General features: G+C 45.9%; 1 protein-coding gene across 1 annotated transcript in view; it reads right to left on the bottom strand.

Annotated features, from left to right (window-relative positions):
- Window positions 1-19,247, bottom strand: part of LOC142313158 (uncharacterized) — a 92,856-nt gene that overhangs the window by 34,702 nt on the left and 38,907 nt on the right. Inside the window, exons 6-7 of the mRNA XM_075352146.1 lie at window positions 17,080-18,206; window positions 13,093-13,114 (exon numbers count right to left, since the gene is read on the bottom strand). Of these exons, the coding sequence (XP_075208261.1) occupies window positions 13,093-13,114; window positions 17,080-18,206 (1,149 nt within the window). The remainder of the gene's footprint in view (window positions 1-13,092; window positions 13,115-17,079; window positions 18,207-19,247) is intronic.

The raw sequence follows: 19,247 nt of genomic DNA, 5'->3' as shown, positions 1-19,247 counted from the left end.
TGGTCCTTTAGCCCACTACTAATTAGCTTTCTCATAGAGAGCAGGCTATATCCCAGTGGGCAGAAGGACCTGGTCCTTTTTTCCCACTAAAAATCGTATTAAAACACTCATTAGGACCTGGTCCTTTAGCCCACTAGGAATTAGCTTTCTCATAGAGAGCAGGCTAAATCCCAGTGGGCAGAAGGACCTGGTCCTTTTTTCCCACTAAAAATCGTATTAAAACACTCATTAGGACCTGGTCCTTTAGCCCACTAGGAATTAGCTTTCTCATAGAGAGCAGGCTAAATCCCAGTGGGCAGAAGGACCTGGTCCTTTTTCCCACTAAAAATCGTATTAAAACACTCATTAGGACCTGGTCCTTTAGCCCACTAGGAATTAGCTTTCTCATAGAGAGCAGGCTAAATCCCAGTGGGCAGAAGGAACTGGTCCTTTTTTTCCCACTAAAAATCGTATTAAAACACTCATTAGGACCTGGTCCTTTAGCCCACTAGGAATTAGCTTTCTCATAGAGAGCAGGCTAAATCCCAGTGGCTAGAAGGACCTGGTCCTTTTTTCCAACTAAAAATCGTATTAAAACACTCATTAGGACCTGGTCCTTTAGCCCACTAGGAATTAGCTTTCTCATAGAGAGCAGGCTAAATCCCAGTGGGCAGAAGGACCTGGTCCTTTTTTCCCACTAAAAATCGTATTAAAATACTCATTAGGACCTGGTCCTTTAGCCCACTAGGAATTAGCTTTCTCATACAGAGCAGGATAAATCCCAGTTGGCAGAAGGACCTGGTCATTTTTTCCTCATTACGAGTTGTATTAAAACACTCATTAGGACCTGGTCCTTTAGCCCACTAGGAATTAGCTTTCTCATAGAGAGCAGGCTAAATCCCAGTGGCTAGAAGGACCTGGTCCTTTTTTCCAACTAAAAATCGTATTAAAACACTCATTAGGACCTGGTCCTTTAGCCCACTAGGAATTAGCTTTCTCATAGAGAGCAGGCTAAATCCCAGTGGGCAGAAGGACCTGGTCCTTTTTTCCCACTAAAAATCGTATTAAAACACTCATTAGGACCTGGTCCTTTAGCCCACTAGGAATTAGCTTTCTCATAGAGAGCAGGCTAAATCCCAGTGGGCAGAAGGACCTGGTCCTTTTTCCCACTAAAAATCGTATTAAAACACTCATTAGGACCTGGTCCTTTAGCCCACTAGGAATTAGCTTTCTCATAGAGAGCAGGCTAAATCCCAGTGGGCAGAAGGGACCTGGTCCTTTTTTCCCACTAAAAATCGTATTAAAATACTCATTAGGACCTGGTCCTTTAGCCCACTAGGAATTAGCTTTCTCATACAGAGCAGGATAAATCCCAGTTGGCAGAAGGACCTGGTCCTTTTTTCCCCATTACGAGTTGTATTAAAACACTCATTAAGACCTGGTCCTTTAGCCCACTAGGATTTAGCTTTCTTATGTAGAGCAGGCTAAATCCCGGTGGACAGAAGGACCTGGTCATTTTTCCCACTAAAAGTCGTATTAAAACACTCATTAGGACCTGGTCCTTTTGCCCACTAGGAATTAGCTTTCTCATAGAGAGCAAGCTAAATCCCAGTGGGCAGAATGACCCGGTCCTTTTTTCCCCACTAAAAATCGTATTAAAACACTCATTAGGACCTGGTCCTTTAGCCCACTACTAATTAGCTTTCTCATAGAGAGCAGGCTATATCCCAGTGGGCAGAAGGACCTGGTCCTTTTTTCCCACTAAAAATCGTATTAAAACACTCATTAGGACCTGGTCCTTTAGCCCACTAGGAATTAGCTTTCTCATAGAGAGCAGGCTAAATCCCAGTGGGCAGAAGGACCTGGTCCTTTTTTCCCACTAAAAATCGTATTAAAACACTCATTAGGACCTGGTCCTTTAGCCCACTAGGAATTAGCTTTCTCATAGAGAGCAGGCTAAATCCCAGTGGGCAGAAGGACCTGGTCCTTTTTCCCACTAAAAATCGTATTAAAACACTCATTAGGACCTGGTCCTTTAGCCCACTAGGAATTAGCTTTCTCATAGAGAGCAGGCTAAATCCCAGTGGGCAGAAGGAACTGGTCCTTTTTTTCCCACTAAAAATCGTATTAAAACACTCATTAGGACCTGGTCCTTTAGCCCACTAGGAATTAGCTTTCTCATAGAGAGCAGGCTAAATCCCAGTGGCTAGAAGGACCTGGTCCTTTTTTCCAACTAAAAATCGTATTAAAACACTCATTAGGACCTGGTCCTTTAGCCCACTAGGAATTAGCTTTCTCATAGAGAGCAGGCTAAATCCCAGTGGGCAGAAGGACCTGGTCCTTTTTTCCCACTAAAAATCGTATTAAAATACTCATTAGGACCTGGTCCTTTAGCCCACTAGGAATTAGCTTTCTCATACAGAGCAGGATAAATCCCAGTTGGCAGAAGGACCTGGTCATTTTTTCCTCATTACGAGTTGTATTAAAACACTCATTAGGACCTGGTCCTTTAGCCCACTAGGAATTAGCTTTCTCATAGAGAGCAGGCTAAATCCCAGTGGCTAGAAGGACCTGGTCCTTTTTTCCAACTAAAAATCGTATTAAAACACTCATTAGGACCTGGTCCTTTAGCCCACTAGGAATTAGCTTTCTCATAGAGAGCAGGCTAAATCCCAGTGGGCAGAAGGACCTGGTCCTTTTTTCCCACTAAAAATCGTATTAAAACACTCATTAGGACCTGGTCCTTTAGCCCACTAGGAATTAGCTTTCTCATAGAGAGCAGGCTAAATCCCAGTGGGCAGAAGGACCTGGTCCTTTTTCCCACTAAAAATCGTATTAAAACACTCATTAGGACCTGGTCCTTTAGCCCACTAGGAATTAGCTTTCTCATAGAGAGCAGGCTAAATCCCAGTGGGCAGAAGGGACCTGGTCCTTTTTTCCCACTAAAAATCGTATTAAAATACTCATTAGGACCTGGTCCTTTAGCCCACTAGGAATTAGCTTTCTCATACAGAGCAGGATAAATCCCAGTTGGCAGAAGGACCTGGTCCTTTTTTCCCCATTACGAGTTGTATTAAAACACTCATTAAGACCTGGTCCTTTAGCCCACTAGGATTTAGCTTTCTTATGTAGAGCAGGCTAAATCCCGGTGGACAGAAGGACCTGGTCATTTTTCCCACTAAAAGTCGTATTAAAACACTCATTAGGACCTGGTCCTTTTGCCCACTAGGAATTAGCTTTCTCATAGAGAGCAAGCTAAATCCCAGTGGGCAGAATGACCCGGTCCTTTTTTCCCCACTAAAAATCGTATTAAAACACTCATTAGGACCTGGTCCTTTAGCCCACTACTAATTAGCTTTCTCATAGAGAGCAGGCTATATCCCAGTGGGCAGAAGGACCTGGTCCTTTTTTCCCACTAAAAATCGTATTAAAACACTCATTAGGACCTGGTCCTTTAGCCCACTAGGAATTAGCTTTCTCATAGAGAGCAGGCTAAATCCCAGTGGGCAGAAGGACCTGGTCCTTTTTTCCCACTAAAAATCGTATTAAAACACTCATTAGGACCTGGTCCTTTAGCCCACTAGGAATTAGCTTTCTCATAGAGAGCAGGCTAAATCCCAGTGGGCAGAAGGACCTGGTCCTTTTTCCCACTAAAAATCGTATTAAAACACTCATTAGGACCTGGTCCTTTAGCCCACTAGGAATTAGCTTTCTCATAGAGAGCAGGCTAAATCCCAGTGGGCAGAAGGAACTGGTCCTTTTTTTCCCACTAAAAATCGTATTAAAACACTCATTAGGACCTGGTCCTTTAGCCCACTAGGAATTAGCTTTCTCATAGAGAGCAGGCTAAATCCCAGTGGCTAGAAGGACCTGGTCCTTTTTTCCAACTAAAAATCGTATTAAAACACTCATTAGGACCTGGTCCTTTAGCCCACTAGGAATTAGCTTTCTCATAGAGAGCAGGCTAAATCCCAGTGGGCAGAAGGACCTGGTCCTTTTTTCCCACTAAAAATCGTATTAAAATACTCATTAGGACCTGGTCCTTTAGCCCACTAGGAATTAGCTTTCTCATAGAGAGCAGGCTAAATCCCAGTTGGCAGAAGGACCTGGTCATTTTTTCCTCATTACGAGTTGTATTAAAACACTCATTAAGACCTGGTCCTTTAGCCCACTAGGATTTAGCTTTCTTATGTACAGCAGGCTAAATCCCGGTGGACAGAAGGACCTGGTCATTTTTCCCACTAAAAATCGTATTAAAACACTCATTAGGACCTGGTCCCTCTGCCCACTGGGAAATAGCCGGCTCTGGATAGAGAAAGCTAAATCCCAGTGGAAGGAGGGACCTGGTCCTTTAGCCCACTGGGATTTAGCTTTCTCTCTATAGAGTAGGCTATTTCCCAGTGGGCAGAGGGACCAGGTCCTTCTAGCCACTGGGATTTAGCCACGACCCTAGATATATGGCTGCTCTGTGCTTACAGGACCTGTGATGATGTCACATGGAGGGGAGGAGTCAGGGGTCACATGATCAGCTCCTCAGTGTATGCAGGACTCTGCTGTGCTGGTTGTCATGGTGCTGGATGAGGGGAAGTTTATGTGTGGGGTCAGGAGGGGTTTACAGTGTGGATGTAGCAGAGCCGTGTGTGTACGAGGTGTACTGAGCGGAGCCGTGTGTGTACGGAGCAGAGCCGTGTGTGTACGAGGTGTACGGAGCGGAGCCGTGTGTGTACGAGGTGTACGGAGCGGAGCCGTGTGTGTACGAGGTGTACGGAGCAGAGCCGTGTGTGTACGGAGCAGAGCCGTGTGTGTACGAGGTGTACGGAGCGGAGCCGTGTGTGTACGAGGTGTACGGAGCGGAGCCGTGTGTGTACGAGGTGTACGGAGCGGAGCCGTGTGTGTGTACGAGGTGTGTGGAGCGGAGCCGTGTGTGTACGAGGTGTACGGAGCGCAGTCGTGTGTGTACGAGGTGTAGGGAGTGGAGCCGTGTGTGTACGAGGTGTGCGGAGCGGAGCCGTGTGTGTACGAGGTGTACGGAGCGGAGCCGTGTGTGTACGAGGTGTACGGAGCGGAGCCGTGTGTGTGTACAAGGTGTACGGAGCGGAGCCGTGTGTGTACGAGGTGTACGGAGCAGAGCCGTGTGTGTACAAGATGTACGGAGCGGAGCCGTGTGTGTGTACAAGGTGTACGGAGCGGAGCCGTGTGTGTGTACAAGATGTACGGAGCGGAGCCGTGTGTGTACGAGGTGTACAGAGCAGAGCCGTGTGTGTACGAGGTGTACGGAGCGGAGCCGTGTGTGTACGAGGTGTACGGAGCGGAGCCGTGTGTGTACGAGGTGTGCGGAGCGGAGCCGTGTGTGTACGAGGTGTAGGGAGCGGAGCCGTGTGTGTACGAGCTGTACGGAGCGGAGCCGTGTGTGTACGAGGTGTACGGATTAGAGCCGTGTGTGTACGAGGTGTACGGAGCAGAGCAGTGTGTGTACGAGGTGTACGGAGCGGAGCCGTGTGTGTACAAGGTGTACGGAGCGGAGCTGCGTGTGTACGAGGTGTACGGAGCAGAGCCATGTGTGTACGGAGCAAAGCCGTGTGTGTACGAGGTGTACGGAGCGGAGCCATGTGTGTACGGAGTGGAGCCGTGTGTGTACGAGGTGTACGGAGCATAGCCGTGTGTGTACAAGGTGTACGGAGCAGAGCTGTGTGTGTACGAGGAGTACGGAGCAGAGCCGTGTGTGTACGAGGAGTACGGAGCAGAGCCGTGTGTTTACGAGGTGTACGGAGCGGAGCCGTGTGTGTACGAGGTGTACGGAGCGGAGCCATGTGTGTACGGAGCAAAGCCGTGTCTGTACAAGGTGTACGGAGCAGAGCTGCGTGTGTACGAGGTGTACGGAGCGGAGCCATGTGTGTACGGAGCAAAGCCGTGTGTGTACGAGGTGTACGGAGCGGAGCCATGTGTGTACGGAGCAAAGCCGTGTGTGTACGAGGTGTATGGAGCAGAGCCGTGTGTGCACAATGTGTACGGAACAGAACCATGTGTGTACAACGTGTACAGAGCCGTGTGTATAATGTATATGGAGCGCAGCCACATGTATAAGACATGAACAGAGCACAGCCGCGTGTGTTTGATGTGTACGGAGCCGTGTGTGTACGGAGCCGTGTGTGTACGGAGCCGTGTGTACGATGTGTATGGAGTGGAGCCGTGTGTATACAGGGTGTACGGAGCGGAGCCGTGTGTATACAGGGTGTATGGAGCAGAGCCGGTTTGCACCAGTTCAGACCTTAAGTTTAGGAAGTGCCGGCCATTCTTCTAGTTTGTATTATGGAGTCCTGTCCTTTGTCTGTGTGGCGCCCTGGACTAGCCAGGTCGTCACAGGTACTACAGCACAACACCCCCACCCCGAGACAGGCACATCAGTCAGACACAAATCCTTGTTGCCTCCCTCCAGGGGCTGATGTCCACACCAGGTGGGGTAGAGCCAGGCGGTTGGCCCCACCCACTGAGGAGTTCACAGTCCTGGAGGCGGGAGAAGGAAGTTAGTTGAGAGGAGTTAGGAAAGTGAGAAGGACTGAAGGAGTAGTAGAGGAGTAAACTGACCGTGTCCGGGTACGTGGCCCGGGCACCAAGAGCAAGGTTGACAGACGGTGGTGGCCGTCTGCAGGAGAGGCAGATCGATGCGGAACCGTAGGACCGGGGACGGGCGGTGGCCCGCCGGTACGGAACCGGGGAGCGAAGTGAAGCCAGCACAAACCGGCAGGGCCTGCAGACCCCGACCAGGCTTGGAGTCGCCGTTAAACAGGTCAAATCCGTCAGTGACCGGAACCCCAGGGGTTTCCAAACAGCCAAGACCCGATTGAAGGCAACCGTCCAAACAGCAAAAGGGAAATACAGCTACCGCCACAGCTAGAGTTCCCAGGGCCAGAGCCTGCGGGCAAAAGGGCTCCTCCAGCCCATATACACGCTGGGGAGCGGGTTACCGGTGGGAAGCCATCGGGACCGAAGATACACAAAAGGTGCAGGAAAGGCAGCCACCACCAACCGTCCGGGAGAAACCACAGCAGCCGGCTGCGGGACCCGTCCATCCAGCCGTTTGTTTTACCAGAGACTTGCATCCATTTGTGGCTGAGTGAGTACTACCGTGCCATCCGGCACCGCGCTGACCAGCCAAGCGACCCTGCACCTTGCCAACCCTGCCTCCCCGTCACCTCACCGGGCCCCGGGACCACCAACCCCTACTCACTGAGGGGGAAACAACATCCCAGCTGCTCCCTGCCATCGCTCCCGGGATCCCCGTCAATACCAGCGGTGGTGCTCCAACCTCACCACAACCCGTGGGTGGCGTCACGGACCAAATCCCGAAACCAAACTACTCCCCTTTCACTCACTGGCGAGGAGCGCCGCTCGAGTCCCCGGATCCGGCCCACCGCTCGAGCCACCGAGCAGCCATCGCAGCAGCAGCGCTGGACCCGAGCGTGGTGAGCGCAGCGCCCTCCCCGCCCGCGACATCTGTTCTTCCTCTCAGTTTCTTCAGGTGTTAATTTTCCTTTTGCAGGTTCTTTTCAGCCCATATAAGAGGTCAGTTCTGACACAAAGAGGCATAAAATTAGAGTAGGACCCAGATGAGTTACGCCTTGGCATGGTAACTGGGCTCAAGCAAATTTGGCCATTTTTATTTGCAAAGTAATTCAGTTTTTCTAAAAAATGTTTTCATGTTTTCTGGGCAGTAATGCAGATTCACATTTCAGTGTTCACTATTTACATCCTCCAGTTTTTCCCCTCCCCTTTACTTGAGTGCAACTGTTATTTTCCACACTATATGTTACTAGCTGTAGTACCCGGCATTGCCCTGGATAGTAACGGTCTCTCACTCTCTCTGACTGTCTCCCTCTGTCTGTATCTCTCCCTCTCTTTATGTCTGTGTACAGTTAGGTCCAGAAATCTTTGGACAGTGACACAATTTTGGCGAGTTGGGCTCTGCATGCCACCACATTGGATTTGAAATGAAACCTCTACAACAGAATTCAAGTGCAGATTGTAACGTTTAATTTGAAGGTTTGAACAAAAATATCTGATAGAAATTGTAGGAATTGTCACATTTCTTTACAAACACTCCACATTTTAGGAGGTCAAAAGTAATTGGACAAATAAACCAAACCCAAACAAAATATTTTTATTTTCAATATTTTGTTGCGAATCCTTTGGAGGCAATCACTGCCTTAAGTCTGGAACCCATGGACATCACCAAACGCTGGGTTTCCTCCTTCTTAATGCTTTGCCAGGCCTTTACAGCCGCAGCCTTCAGGTCTTGCTTGTTTGTGGGTCTTTCCGTCTTCAGTCTGGATTTGAGCAAGTGAAATGCATGCTCAATTGGGTTAAGATCTGGTGATTGACTTGGCCATTGCAGAATGTTCCACTTTTTTGCACTCATGAACTCCTGGGTAGCTTTGGCTGTATGCTTGGGGTCATTGTCCATCTGTACTATGAAGCGCCGTCCGATCAACTTTGCGGCATTTGGCTGAATCTGGGCTGAAAGTATATCCCGGTACACTTCAGAATTCATCCGGCTACTCTTGTCTGCTGGTATGTCATCAATAAACACAAGTGACCCAGTGCCATTGAAAGCCATGCATGCCCATGCCATCACGTTGCCTCCACCATGTTTTACAGAGGATGTGGTGTGCCTTGGATCATGTGCCGTTCCCTTTCTTCTCAAAACTTTTTTCTTCCCATCATTCTGGTACAGGTTGATCTTTGTCTCATCTGTCCATAGAATACTTTTCCAGAACTGAGCTGGCTTCATGAGGTGTTTTTCAGCAAATGTAACTCTGGCCTGTCTATTTTTGGAATTGATGAATGGTTTGCATCTAGATGTGAACCCTTTGTATTTACTTTCATGGAGTCTTCTCTTTACTGTTGACTTAGAGACAGATACACCTACTTCACTGAGAGTGTTCTGGACTTCAGTTGATGTTGTGAACGGGTTCTTCTTCACCAAAGAAAGTATGCGGCGATCATCCACCACTGTTGTCATCCGTGGACGCCCAGGCCTTTTTGAGTTCCCAAGCTCACCAGTCAATTCCTTTTTTCTCAGAATGTACCCGACTGTTGATTTTGCTACTCCAAGCATGTCTGCTATCTCTCTGATGGATTTTTTCAGCCTCAGGATGTTCTGCTTCACCTCAATTGAGAGCTCCTTAGACCGCATGTTGTCTGGTCACAGCAACAGCTTCCAAATGCAAAACCACACACATGTAATCAACCCCAGACCTTTTAACTACTTCATTGATTACAGGCTAACGAGGGAGACGCCTTCAGAGTTAATTGCAGCCCTTAAGCCCGCTACACATGCTTCAATATATCTCACAATCCGTCGTTGGGGTCAAGTTGTAAGTGACGCACATCCGGCACCGTTTGTGAGGTATCTGCGTGTGACAGCTACGTGCGATCAGGATTGAACGCAAAACCGTTGAATGCAAACACATCGTATCTTTGTCTAGAATTGAGCGTTTTGTTGCACGAACCTAGTCAATTGTAACGTGTGACATCCCTTATACGATTTTGATGTCTGATGCTATGTGCGCAGGTGTGCGCTCTGCACCGCAGCTTAAAAAAGGTCCGCTTCAGAGCGCAGCTGAAAAGCTGCGTTCTGAAGCACCTCACAATGTCTGTCATTCACTAATCTCTGTCAGTCGGTCACTATCTCTGTCCCTCACTCTCTGTCCATGTCAGTCTATCCCCCTCTCTCATATACTCACCGATCCCCGGCGCTGCACAGCATTCACACTGCTCCGGCGGCTTTTACTGTTTTGAAAAAGCCGGCCGCCCATTAAACAATCTCGTATTCCCTGCTATTCCCGCCCACCGGCGCCTATGATTGGTTACAGTGAGACACGCCCCCACGCTGAGTGACAGGTATTACACTGCACCCAATCACAGCAGCCAGTGGGCGTGTCTATACTGTGTAGTGAAATAAATAATTAAATAATTAAAAAAAACGGCGTGCGGTCCCCCCCAATTTTAAAACCAGCCAGATAAAGCCATACGGCTGAAGGCTGGTATTCTCAGTATGGGGAGCTCCACGTTATGGGGAGCCCCCCAGCCTAACAATATCAGCCAACAGCCGCCCAGAATTGCCGCATACATTAGATGAGACAGTTCTGGGACTGTACCCGGCTCTTCCCGATTTGCCCTGGTGCGTTGGCAAATCGGGGTAATAAGGAGTTATTGGCAGCCCATAGCTGCCAATAAGTCCTAGAGTCCTAGATTAATCATGTCAGGCGTCTATGAGACACCCTCCATGATTAATCTGTAAGTTACAGTAAATAAACACACACAGCTGAAAAAATCCTTTATTAGAAACAGCTGAGCTGTCACTGAGGTTACCCGCTGTCACTGGATCCAGCGGTGGATCCAGCGGTGGCAGCGGGTAACCTCAGTGACAGCTCAGCTGATCGCGCTACTCACCTCAGTTGCTGCGTGGAGGTGAGAGGAGCGGCAGTGAGTAGCGCGATCAGCTGAGCTGTCACTGAGGTTACCCGCGGCCACCGCTGCATCCACCGCTGGATCCAGTGACAGCGGGTAACCTCAGTGACAGCTCAGCTGATCGCGCGGCTGTCTTCATTAGCTGCGTGGAGGTGACAGGAGCGGATGTGTCTTCTGCTGCTCCGGTCACCTCCATGCAGCTGCGCTGGAAGCGACGCTGGACCATCCTGGATTCCGCCGGACATGGAGGGCTTTTTTGGGCTGATTAAAGTGGTGAACCAGGGTATATGTTTGTGTTTTTTATTTCTAATAAAGGATTTTTTAGGGTGTGTGTGTTTATTTACTGTAATTTACAGATTAATCATGGAGGGTGTCTCATAGACGCCTGACATGATTAATCTAGGACTTATTGGCAGCTATGGGTTGCCATTAACTCCTTATTACCCCGATTTATCAACGCACCAGGGCAAATCGGGAAGAGCCGGGTACAGTCCCAGAACTGTCGCATATAATGTATGCGTCAATTCTGGGCGGTTGTTGGCTGATATTGTTAGGCTGGGGGGCTCCCCATAACGTGGAGCTCCCCATCCTGAGAATACCAGCCTTCAGCCGTATGGCTTTATCTGGCTGGTTTTAAAATTGGGGGGGACCGCACGCCGTTTTTTTTAATTATTTATTTCACTACACAGTATAGACACGCCCACCGGCTGCTGTGATTGGGTGCAGTGTGACACCTGTCACTCAGCGTGGGGGCGTGTCTCACTGTAACCAATCATAGGTGCCGGTGGGCAGGGAATACGAGATTGTTTAATGGGCGGCCGGCTTTTTGAAAATAGTAAAAGCCGCCGGAGCAGTGTGAATGCCGTGCAGCGCCGGGGATCGAGGATCGGTGAGTATATGAGAGAGAGGGCTGCTCAATTCAGTTACTCAGGAGTTTAGCGGTCACCGGTGAGCCCTTCACAGGTGACCGCTAATCAGGGCGCGACTCAGACAGAGCCGCAGCATGACCGTGAAGTCGGGTGAAGTTCACCCGAGTTCATTCTGACAGTGCGGCTCTGTCTGTGTCTGCTGTCACCTGCCATTCAGCTCTGCTGCATGGCTGTCTGTGTCTGCTGTCAGCGGCCATGTAGCAGAGCTGAATGGCAGATGACATAGTAAAAACGCATCCCTACACAGTACACACGCTTGTCAAGTCAATAATAAATAAAAAAAAAAAAAAAAAAAGGGTGCCCAATGCATACGTCACAGAACACATGATCTAAAGGATCGCACACAAAATTGATCAATTTAACATAGACTACTAACGCACGTGTGACAGCAAATGAACGACCTACGTGCAATCTCATAAGATCCCGTATGCAACCTGGGCGTGTCACATCGCAAATGCGATTGTACAACTAATTGCAACGTGTAAAGCAGGCTTTAGAGTCCCTTGTCCAATTACTTTTGGTCCCTTGAAAAAGAGGAGGCTATGCATTACAGAGCTATGATTCCTAAACCCTTTCTCCGATTTGGATGTGAAAACTCTCATATTGCAGCTGGGAGTGTGCACTTTCAGCCCATATTATATATATAATTGTATTTGTGAACATGTTTTTGTAAACAGCTAAAATAACAAAACTTGTGTCACTGTCCAAATATTTCTGGCCCTGACTGTATGTGTCTCAGTCTCTGTGTCCATCTCTGTGTGTCTGTGTTTCTGCGTGTATGTGTGTCTTTGCATATCTTTGTATCAGTCTCTATTTTGTCTCTGTGTGTGTGTCTGTCTTTGTTTTTCTGCCTTTGTCTGTCTCTGTGTCTCTCTGTATCTGTCTGCTAACCTTACCTTCCGTTCCATCGCAGGCCTCCTGGGTCTTGTAGTTCGCTGCGAGGACGTCGCGATGTACCCGGGAACTACAAGAACCATGAGCCCGGCGGTGGAACGGAAGGTAAGGTGAGGATAATACTGTATGTGTGTGCGTGCGTGTGTGTTTGTACGTGCATGTGTGTGCTTGTGTAGACTGCAAGTGCAGGTCAGAGCGCGGTGGATGGACGGAACCGGAAGTGTGTGCGGTGAGGATTTCGCTTGTACAGCAAGGCTTTCTCGTAAATCGAGTTATAAATTTACAGAAAGCTTTGCTTGTTAAGCGAAATTCTCGTTAAGTGGGTTACTCGTTAAGCGAGGTTCCACTGTAGCATATTTTATCATCTTCTTCCCTGGGTAATCTTTAACCCCTTATGTTATATTGCTCTTTTCTGGTCTGAATTATATTGTATTGATTGCCATGATATATCTATTGGGCAATTATTTCTCTAATAGGAATTAGCGATATGTTCTTGTTACTTTCCTATTTTTCTTGTGTCTAAGGCCGGTTTCACACATCCGGCTTTTCGCCGGTTTACCGGATCCGGCGCTCTCCCGTACAGACAATACAGTGCAGTGACAGCGCTGTAACTTCTGGGTCACATGCGCCGGTCACATGACAGCATGTACTGTAGTCACTGTATGGGAGAGCGCCGGATCCGGCAAACCGGCAAAAAGCCGGATGTGTGAAACCTGTAAAAATAAATCAATAGCGCAATCTAAGAGCACCCGATGTATTTGTGTTAGATTAGTGTAGTTAGAAGCTGCTCACCTTCTATGGTTGTGCGCCCTCGCACAACCTCGGTGATGAGCGTGTAATTCCTCTGGTTTTGAGGGGCTGTGGTAACTGGTGTCATCTCACCTGAGGAAAGCAAGGGGATCTTGCTGAAACGCGTTGTGAAGTGATAACAAGAGCTTTATCTTTTTAACAATAAAGCCTAATCCTCAAAAGAACATTTAGAATCTGATCCATCATTAGCGCTCAAAGACCGGTTTCATCACCATTATCTACATTGGATGTGTGAAACCGGCCTTATCCTGCAAAATTTATTTTTGTATATGTGAATTGTTTTCATGATTGCCATTTGATACTCACATAGAAATAGGGGAGACCTATTATTTAATGGAATTGAATTTTTTCCATTATATTAATGATTTTTTTCCATTATATTAATGTAGGTTACATACCATGTATCATGTAATATGCATTTCCAGCTATTTGTAATAATGGGAGACAGCATATAAACTTCCCCCGTATATTGTGTGTGTCTGTGGTCTGCGAGTATCATTTTTGCATGCAATTGAATTTTGATCACTCATCTGTGATCTGTTTGTGCAAATCTTGTGCTCTAAAGACACATATGTGGCAATCTTCAAGTATAAAAATAAATTAATTCACTGCAAAATCTTAGGGTACAGTGAGGGACAGCCGACGCGGATTGGGGGCGCCCAAAAAAGTTATGGTGTCATACCCTCCGTTGTCAGGCAGGAATAAGATCCCATAGGGCACTATAGGGATCCCGTATATCTAGTACCCTCAATTTGTTCCCTTACGTGTTCACTGGCACTGGGTGTGATTTAATAACTTTTTAATATTTTTTAATAAAGATGATATTTTATTAGGATTGAGGATTTTCTGTACACAATTAAAACTCAGTTCGTCCGCATTGTTTATAGTTTTGTTCAGAAGCGACCAGTGTTTCAAAGATGCATCCAGGCGTTTTCCCCATGCTGTTCCCATTCAATTTCAGCACTTTTACATCCTCGGCAAACATGCTCAGAGGGTCCTCCGGAAAATTATTTGCATTTCCCATTGACTTTCATTAGATTTATTATTTGTGACAAGCATATACTCAAAACAAAAAATACGAACCCGAATATTTCACTAATCGCCCAATTGTAGACCTCAAAAGAATCATCATGATGATCTGTAGCACTATTTACTTAAATAAGTCAATAGCGTCACAGGTTCATGTTTCAGTGCTGCGTGTGATCAGTATTTTGTAGTTAAAGAAGCACTCCCGTCAAAATTTTTATCCTCTTAATATATTGCCGTCATCATATTATATAGCATTGTGTACTTACAATTGCTCATTTTGCCCTTCTACCCAGTTAATTCTTCCATTGTCTACTCCTGGATTTTGGTTAGAAAGGCTCAGTGAGAGCTGTGGATTTTCTTTCCTCACGGAACTTTTGAATAAGCTGTGACCTGCTGTACCGAGCCCCTTCTGTGGGCAGAGAGCTCGCTCCTGTCCTGGATTTGTTCACTGGAAAACATTGTGTGAATTGTGCCGACTTGAACTGTAAAGGCCCCGTCACACACAGAGATAAATCTTTGGCAGATCTGTGGTTGCAGTGAAATCATGGACATTTGTACACAGCCACAAACCTGGCACCGATTGTCCACAATTAAACTGCAACCACAGACCTGCCGCAGATTTATCTCTGTGTGTGACAGGGCCTTAACTTGTTGTGAAGATTTGAGGTTGTGGGTTGTATTAATCACCTGGACAGGTTAACGATGTAATTATTTTTATTCTTCCGTCCACAGTCTTACAGCAACTTTGGGTAGATAGCCAAAACAATAAGTCCCCAGTCCACGAGATCCCAAACCGGGACGTTAGTTCCACTTCCACCATACCAAGCGAAACATACCATCTCCCAACTTTTGGTTGGCCTACAGCTTCTGCGTCTCCCACCGGTATGGTGTGCAGTCTCAGCCTACGCTCCTCCAGATGATGGATTTCACAATCGTAGCAAGTATATCCAGCTCCAGCCAGCAACAACCGCCCATACTCTCGTCAGTGTCCTAACAACCCAAAGCTTCCCCTCGGGTTCAAGCCCAGTCCGTGGGAACCCCACCCCGCTCCTTAATGCTGTGTATTTGTGGAGGTATTTCCCTGAGACCGAGCTCCTCACCTGGCACTGCATCGCATGGACTCTGCTCTACGGCCATTGGTCCAATAGTTTTTAGCACGCAGCCTGCTCCTCTCAAGCTCTACCTGGTCCTATGTGGAAAAGTAAAGGTGAAAAATAGGGAAACCCTTTGTCTAAGAAAGGGGGAGATGGTGACCTCTGACCAAACCTACTGCTGGTCCCCGGGGTCCCTCACTACCCTAAATAGGTTTTGCACCTATGCGCTGAGCCGAATACCTGATCCTAGGTATCCCTAGTGTTGGACTCTAAATAGGGAACAGGTGGAATGAGCTTTTCGTCAACCCCACTAATGAACTGAATAATATCACCACCACAAGTCCCGGGAGATAGGAATATTTAAGCGGCTGCATGTGACCACATGTTACTTACCTTGATTCCATTGAACTGTATTGCACTGTACCGCATTTGTGCCGGATCCAGCATTGCGGCAGAATACTGCTGATGTGAAGGCGGCCTTAAAGGGAGCCTGTCAGCATAGCATTACCATTCATACGTGTAAATAAAGATAACCAGCCTATGCTGTTTGTATAGCCTGTAATCCACTGAGTAGATGCTCTCAGGACATAATCCTCCCAGATGTACTGGTGATCCAGAGTGGTAATAAAATGAGCCTCCAACTCTTAAATGCTTTAAAACCGGGGCGAGAGATGGCGTGCGTAAGTGATGCAGTGGCGCTGAATACATATCCCATCAGTCACCACGTACACCCAGATACCCGAAAGTAATATGGGTGATACGCAACTTTCGCTCCATCCAGATATATGAATAGGTCTATACAAGACGTACCTGAAGCATATATAGATGCTATCCGAGGGTGATGTCCATCGGGAATGTTCTACCCTGGGCGTGTCATAGTGAATGTAATGCTGATGGGGGAACAGAAATGATGCACCCCTATCCAATTGACAGAGGTTCCTGCCTTATTGGTTCCAGGCGCAATATAATAGGCTGGACATAGATCTCTCTGAGCATCTCATTCCAGCTGAGCTTGTTATAAATTAATAGGGGTCTTACCAGTGTGAGACATGTAAATCAGCATAGCAGACTTTACATGTCTCAGAATGGTAATGAAAGTGGCTTCTGCTGCGTGCATATTTCCCACACATCACAGATTGAGAGGGACAATCCTGATTTATGGAAGCTGTCCCACAGTCCAGGGTGGTCAAGGCTACGTCCTGATTTCACTCACTCTGTGATGTCTCTTGCTGTTTTGGCTTCACTTTGTTCTGAGCAGTTCCTCCTCTCCACCCCCCACATCTGTGCTCTATACATAATTACAATAAAATAACTAATTCTTCTCATTTTCTGAAATCTGATCTCCCCTGGATTCAAACTCCCAACCTGCAACATTGGAGGAAGCAGCAAAATCCTTGCCCAACAAGCTGCACTGTGAAGGAGAATTTTCTATACTTGAATGCAGAATATACTGGTCTATAGAGATATATCTCTATATTCCAGTGCTATTTTATGTACCTGTATATGAAAGGTAAAATTAAAATTTAATTTTTTTTTACTTTAAATTAGTAGGAAATATATGTTAAAAATTACAAATGACAATTTTTAATGGACTTTTTTTTCAAACAAACATCAAATAATGAATAGGTTTGGTATTTCTATAATTGTAACAAAACATACAATACATTGAACAGATTATTTATGGTGACTGGTAAATGTGGTAAAAAAAAGTGTGATTCAATTCTGTATTTAAAAATACAACTGTGTTTTTTACAGTATGAAGGTGTGAAATTTTTTATGATTATTAAGACGTGATTTCTTGGTAAAATATTCCTCACATTCTGGGCACGAAAATGGTTTCACTATTTGTGAATTTTTCGATGTCTAACTAGAACTGATTTCTGGCTAAAACATTTTCCACATTCTGAACAGGAGAACGGCTTCTCCCCTGTGTGAACCCGCTGATGTTGAAGAAGACTTGATTGAGCCTTAAAAGATTTTTCACATTCAGAACATGAATATGGCTTTGCTTTGCTGTGAATATTTTGATGTGTAACAAGAGATGATTTATCCTTATAGTGTTTCCCATATTCGGAACATGAAAACAGTTTTAGTCCTGTGTGAATATTTTGATGTTTAATAAGAGATGATCTAGCAGTAAAGCTCATCCCACATTGTGAACATGAAAATGGCTTTACTCCTGTGTGAATATTTTGATGTTTAATAAGAGATGATTTAGCAGAAAAGCACATCCCACATTGTGAACAGCAGAACGGCTTCTCCCCTGTGTGAACCCGCTGATGTTGAAGAAGACTTGATTTAGCATTAAAAGATTTTTCACATTCGGAACATGAATATGGCTTTGCTCCGCTGTGGATATTTAGATGTGTAACAAGAGATGATTTCTCACTATAGTGTTTCCCACATTCGGAACATGAAAACGGCTTTACTCCTGTGTGAATATTTTGGTGTTTAATAAGAGATGATTTACATGTAAAAAATTTCCCACATTCTTCACAAAAAAATGGCTTTACCCCCGTGTGAATTTTCCTATGTTTACCAAGAGTTGATCTCTGCCTAAAACATTTTCCACATTCTGAACATGAATACGGCTTCTCACCTGTGTGAATTCTTTGATGTCTAAGAAGAACTGATTTTTCAGCAAAACATTTCCCACAATCTTCACAGGAAAATGGCTTCTCTCCTGTGTGACTTCTTTTATGTTTAATAAGTGCTGATTTCCAGTCAAAACGTTTCCCACACTCTGTACATGAATATGGCTTCTCCACTGTGTGATCTATTTGATCTAGGACCCCTTTTCCATGGTGGATATTTTTCTTAACTTCCTGAGATGAATCAGAAGACAGGATCTGTTTCAAAGATTCAGATGATAGCTCTTGTATATGAAGGGTTATATTTGGGATTACAACATGCTCTTCACATGTATCTTGTGTGATACCACCATCATCTGCTTTACAATTTAAAGACATCCAATGTCCCTCGGAGCTTCTGGAATAGTCATCTGCCAAGAATTAAAACAATTGTATTACTTAAAATGATATCACTTGACATTTATACTGATGTTTTATGACATATACAGTATATATAAAAACATCCACGCAAATTACAAGGCATGCAGCAACTTTTTTTTGTACTAAGACAGTGATGCAAAATTGATCACAATCTAACAGTAGACTTCAAAAGATGTATCATGATGGTAGTCTACATGCTGTCCTGTCCAGTTAGGTAAATAAGTATTTGATTCTCTGCCGATTTGGTAAGTTTTCGCACTTACAAAGAATGGAGAGGCCTGTAATTCTTATTGTTGTCACACTTCAAATGTGACAGACAGAATCCCCCAAAATTCCAGAAAATCACATTGTATGATTTTTAAATAATTAATTTGCATATTATTCCATGAAATAAGTATTTAATCACTGACATACCAGCGAGAATTCTGGCTCTCACAGACCTGTTATATTTTCTTTAATAAGCTCCTACTCTGCACTCATTACCTGTATTAATTGCACCTCTCTGAACCCATTACCTGTATAAAAGACCCCTGTTCAGTTTCAATCAATCACACGCCAACTGCTCCACCATGGCCAAGACCAAAAAGCTGTCTAACGACATCAGGGTCAAAATTGTAGACTTGCACAAGGCTTGGATGGGCTACAGGAAAATAGGCAAGCAGCTTGGTAAGAAGGCAACAACTGTTGGCGCAATTATTAGAAAATGAAAGAAACACAAGATGACTGTCAATCCTACGCTGTGTAGAGCTCCATGTCAGATCTCACCTCGTGGGGTAAGGATGATTCTGAGAAAGGCCAGGAATCAGCCTAGAGCTACACATGAGGACCTGGTCAATGAGCTAAAGAAAACTGGGACCACAGTCTCAAAGATTTCCATTAGTAACACACTACGCCATCATGGATTAAAGTCCTGCAGGGCACACAAGGTCCCACAGCTCATGCCAGGTATGACTAACATTTGCCAATGACCATCTGGATGATCCAGAGTAGGCAGGGGAGAAGGTCATGTGGTCAGATAAAAGCAAAATAGA

This window comes from Anomaloglossus baeobatrachus, chromosome 5, assembly GCF_048569485.1.
Source record: "Anomaloglossus baeobatrachus isolate aAnoBae1 chromosome 5, aAnoBae1.hap1, whole genome shotgun sequence".
In the NCBI taxonomy this organism is placed as follows: Eukaryota; Metazoa; Chordata; class Amphibia; order Anura; family Aromobatidae; genus Anomaloglossus; species Anomaloglossus baeobatrachus.
Note: the sequence above shows the minus strand (reverse complement) of the source record. Positions and strands in the feature narration are given on the sequence as shown.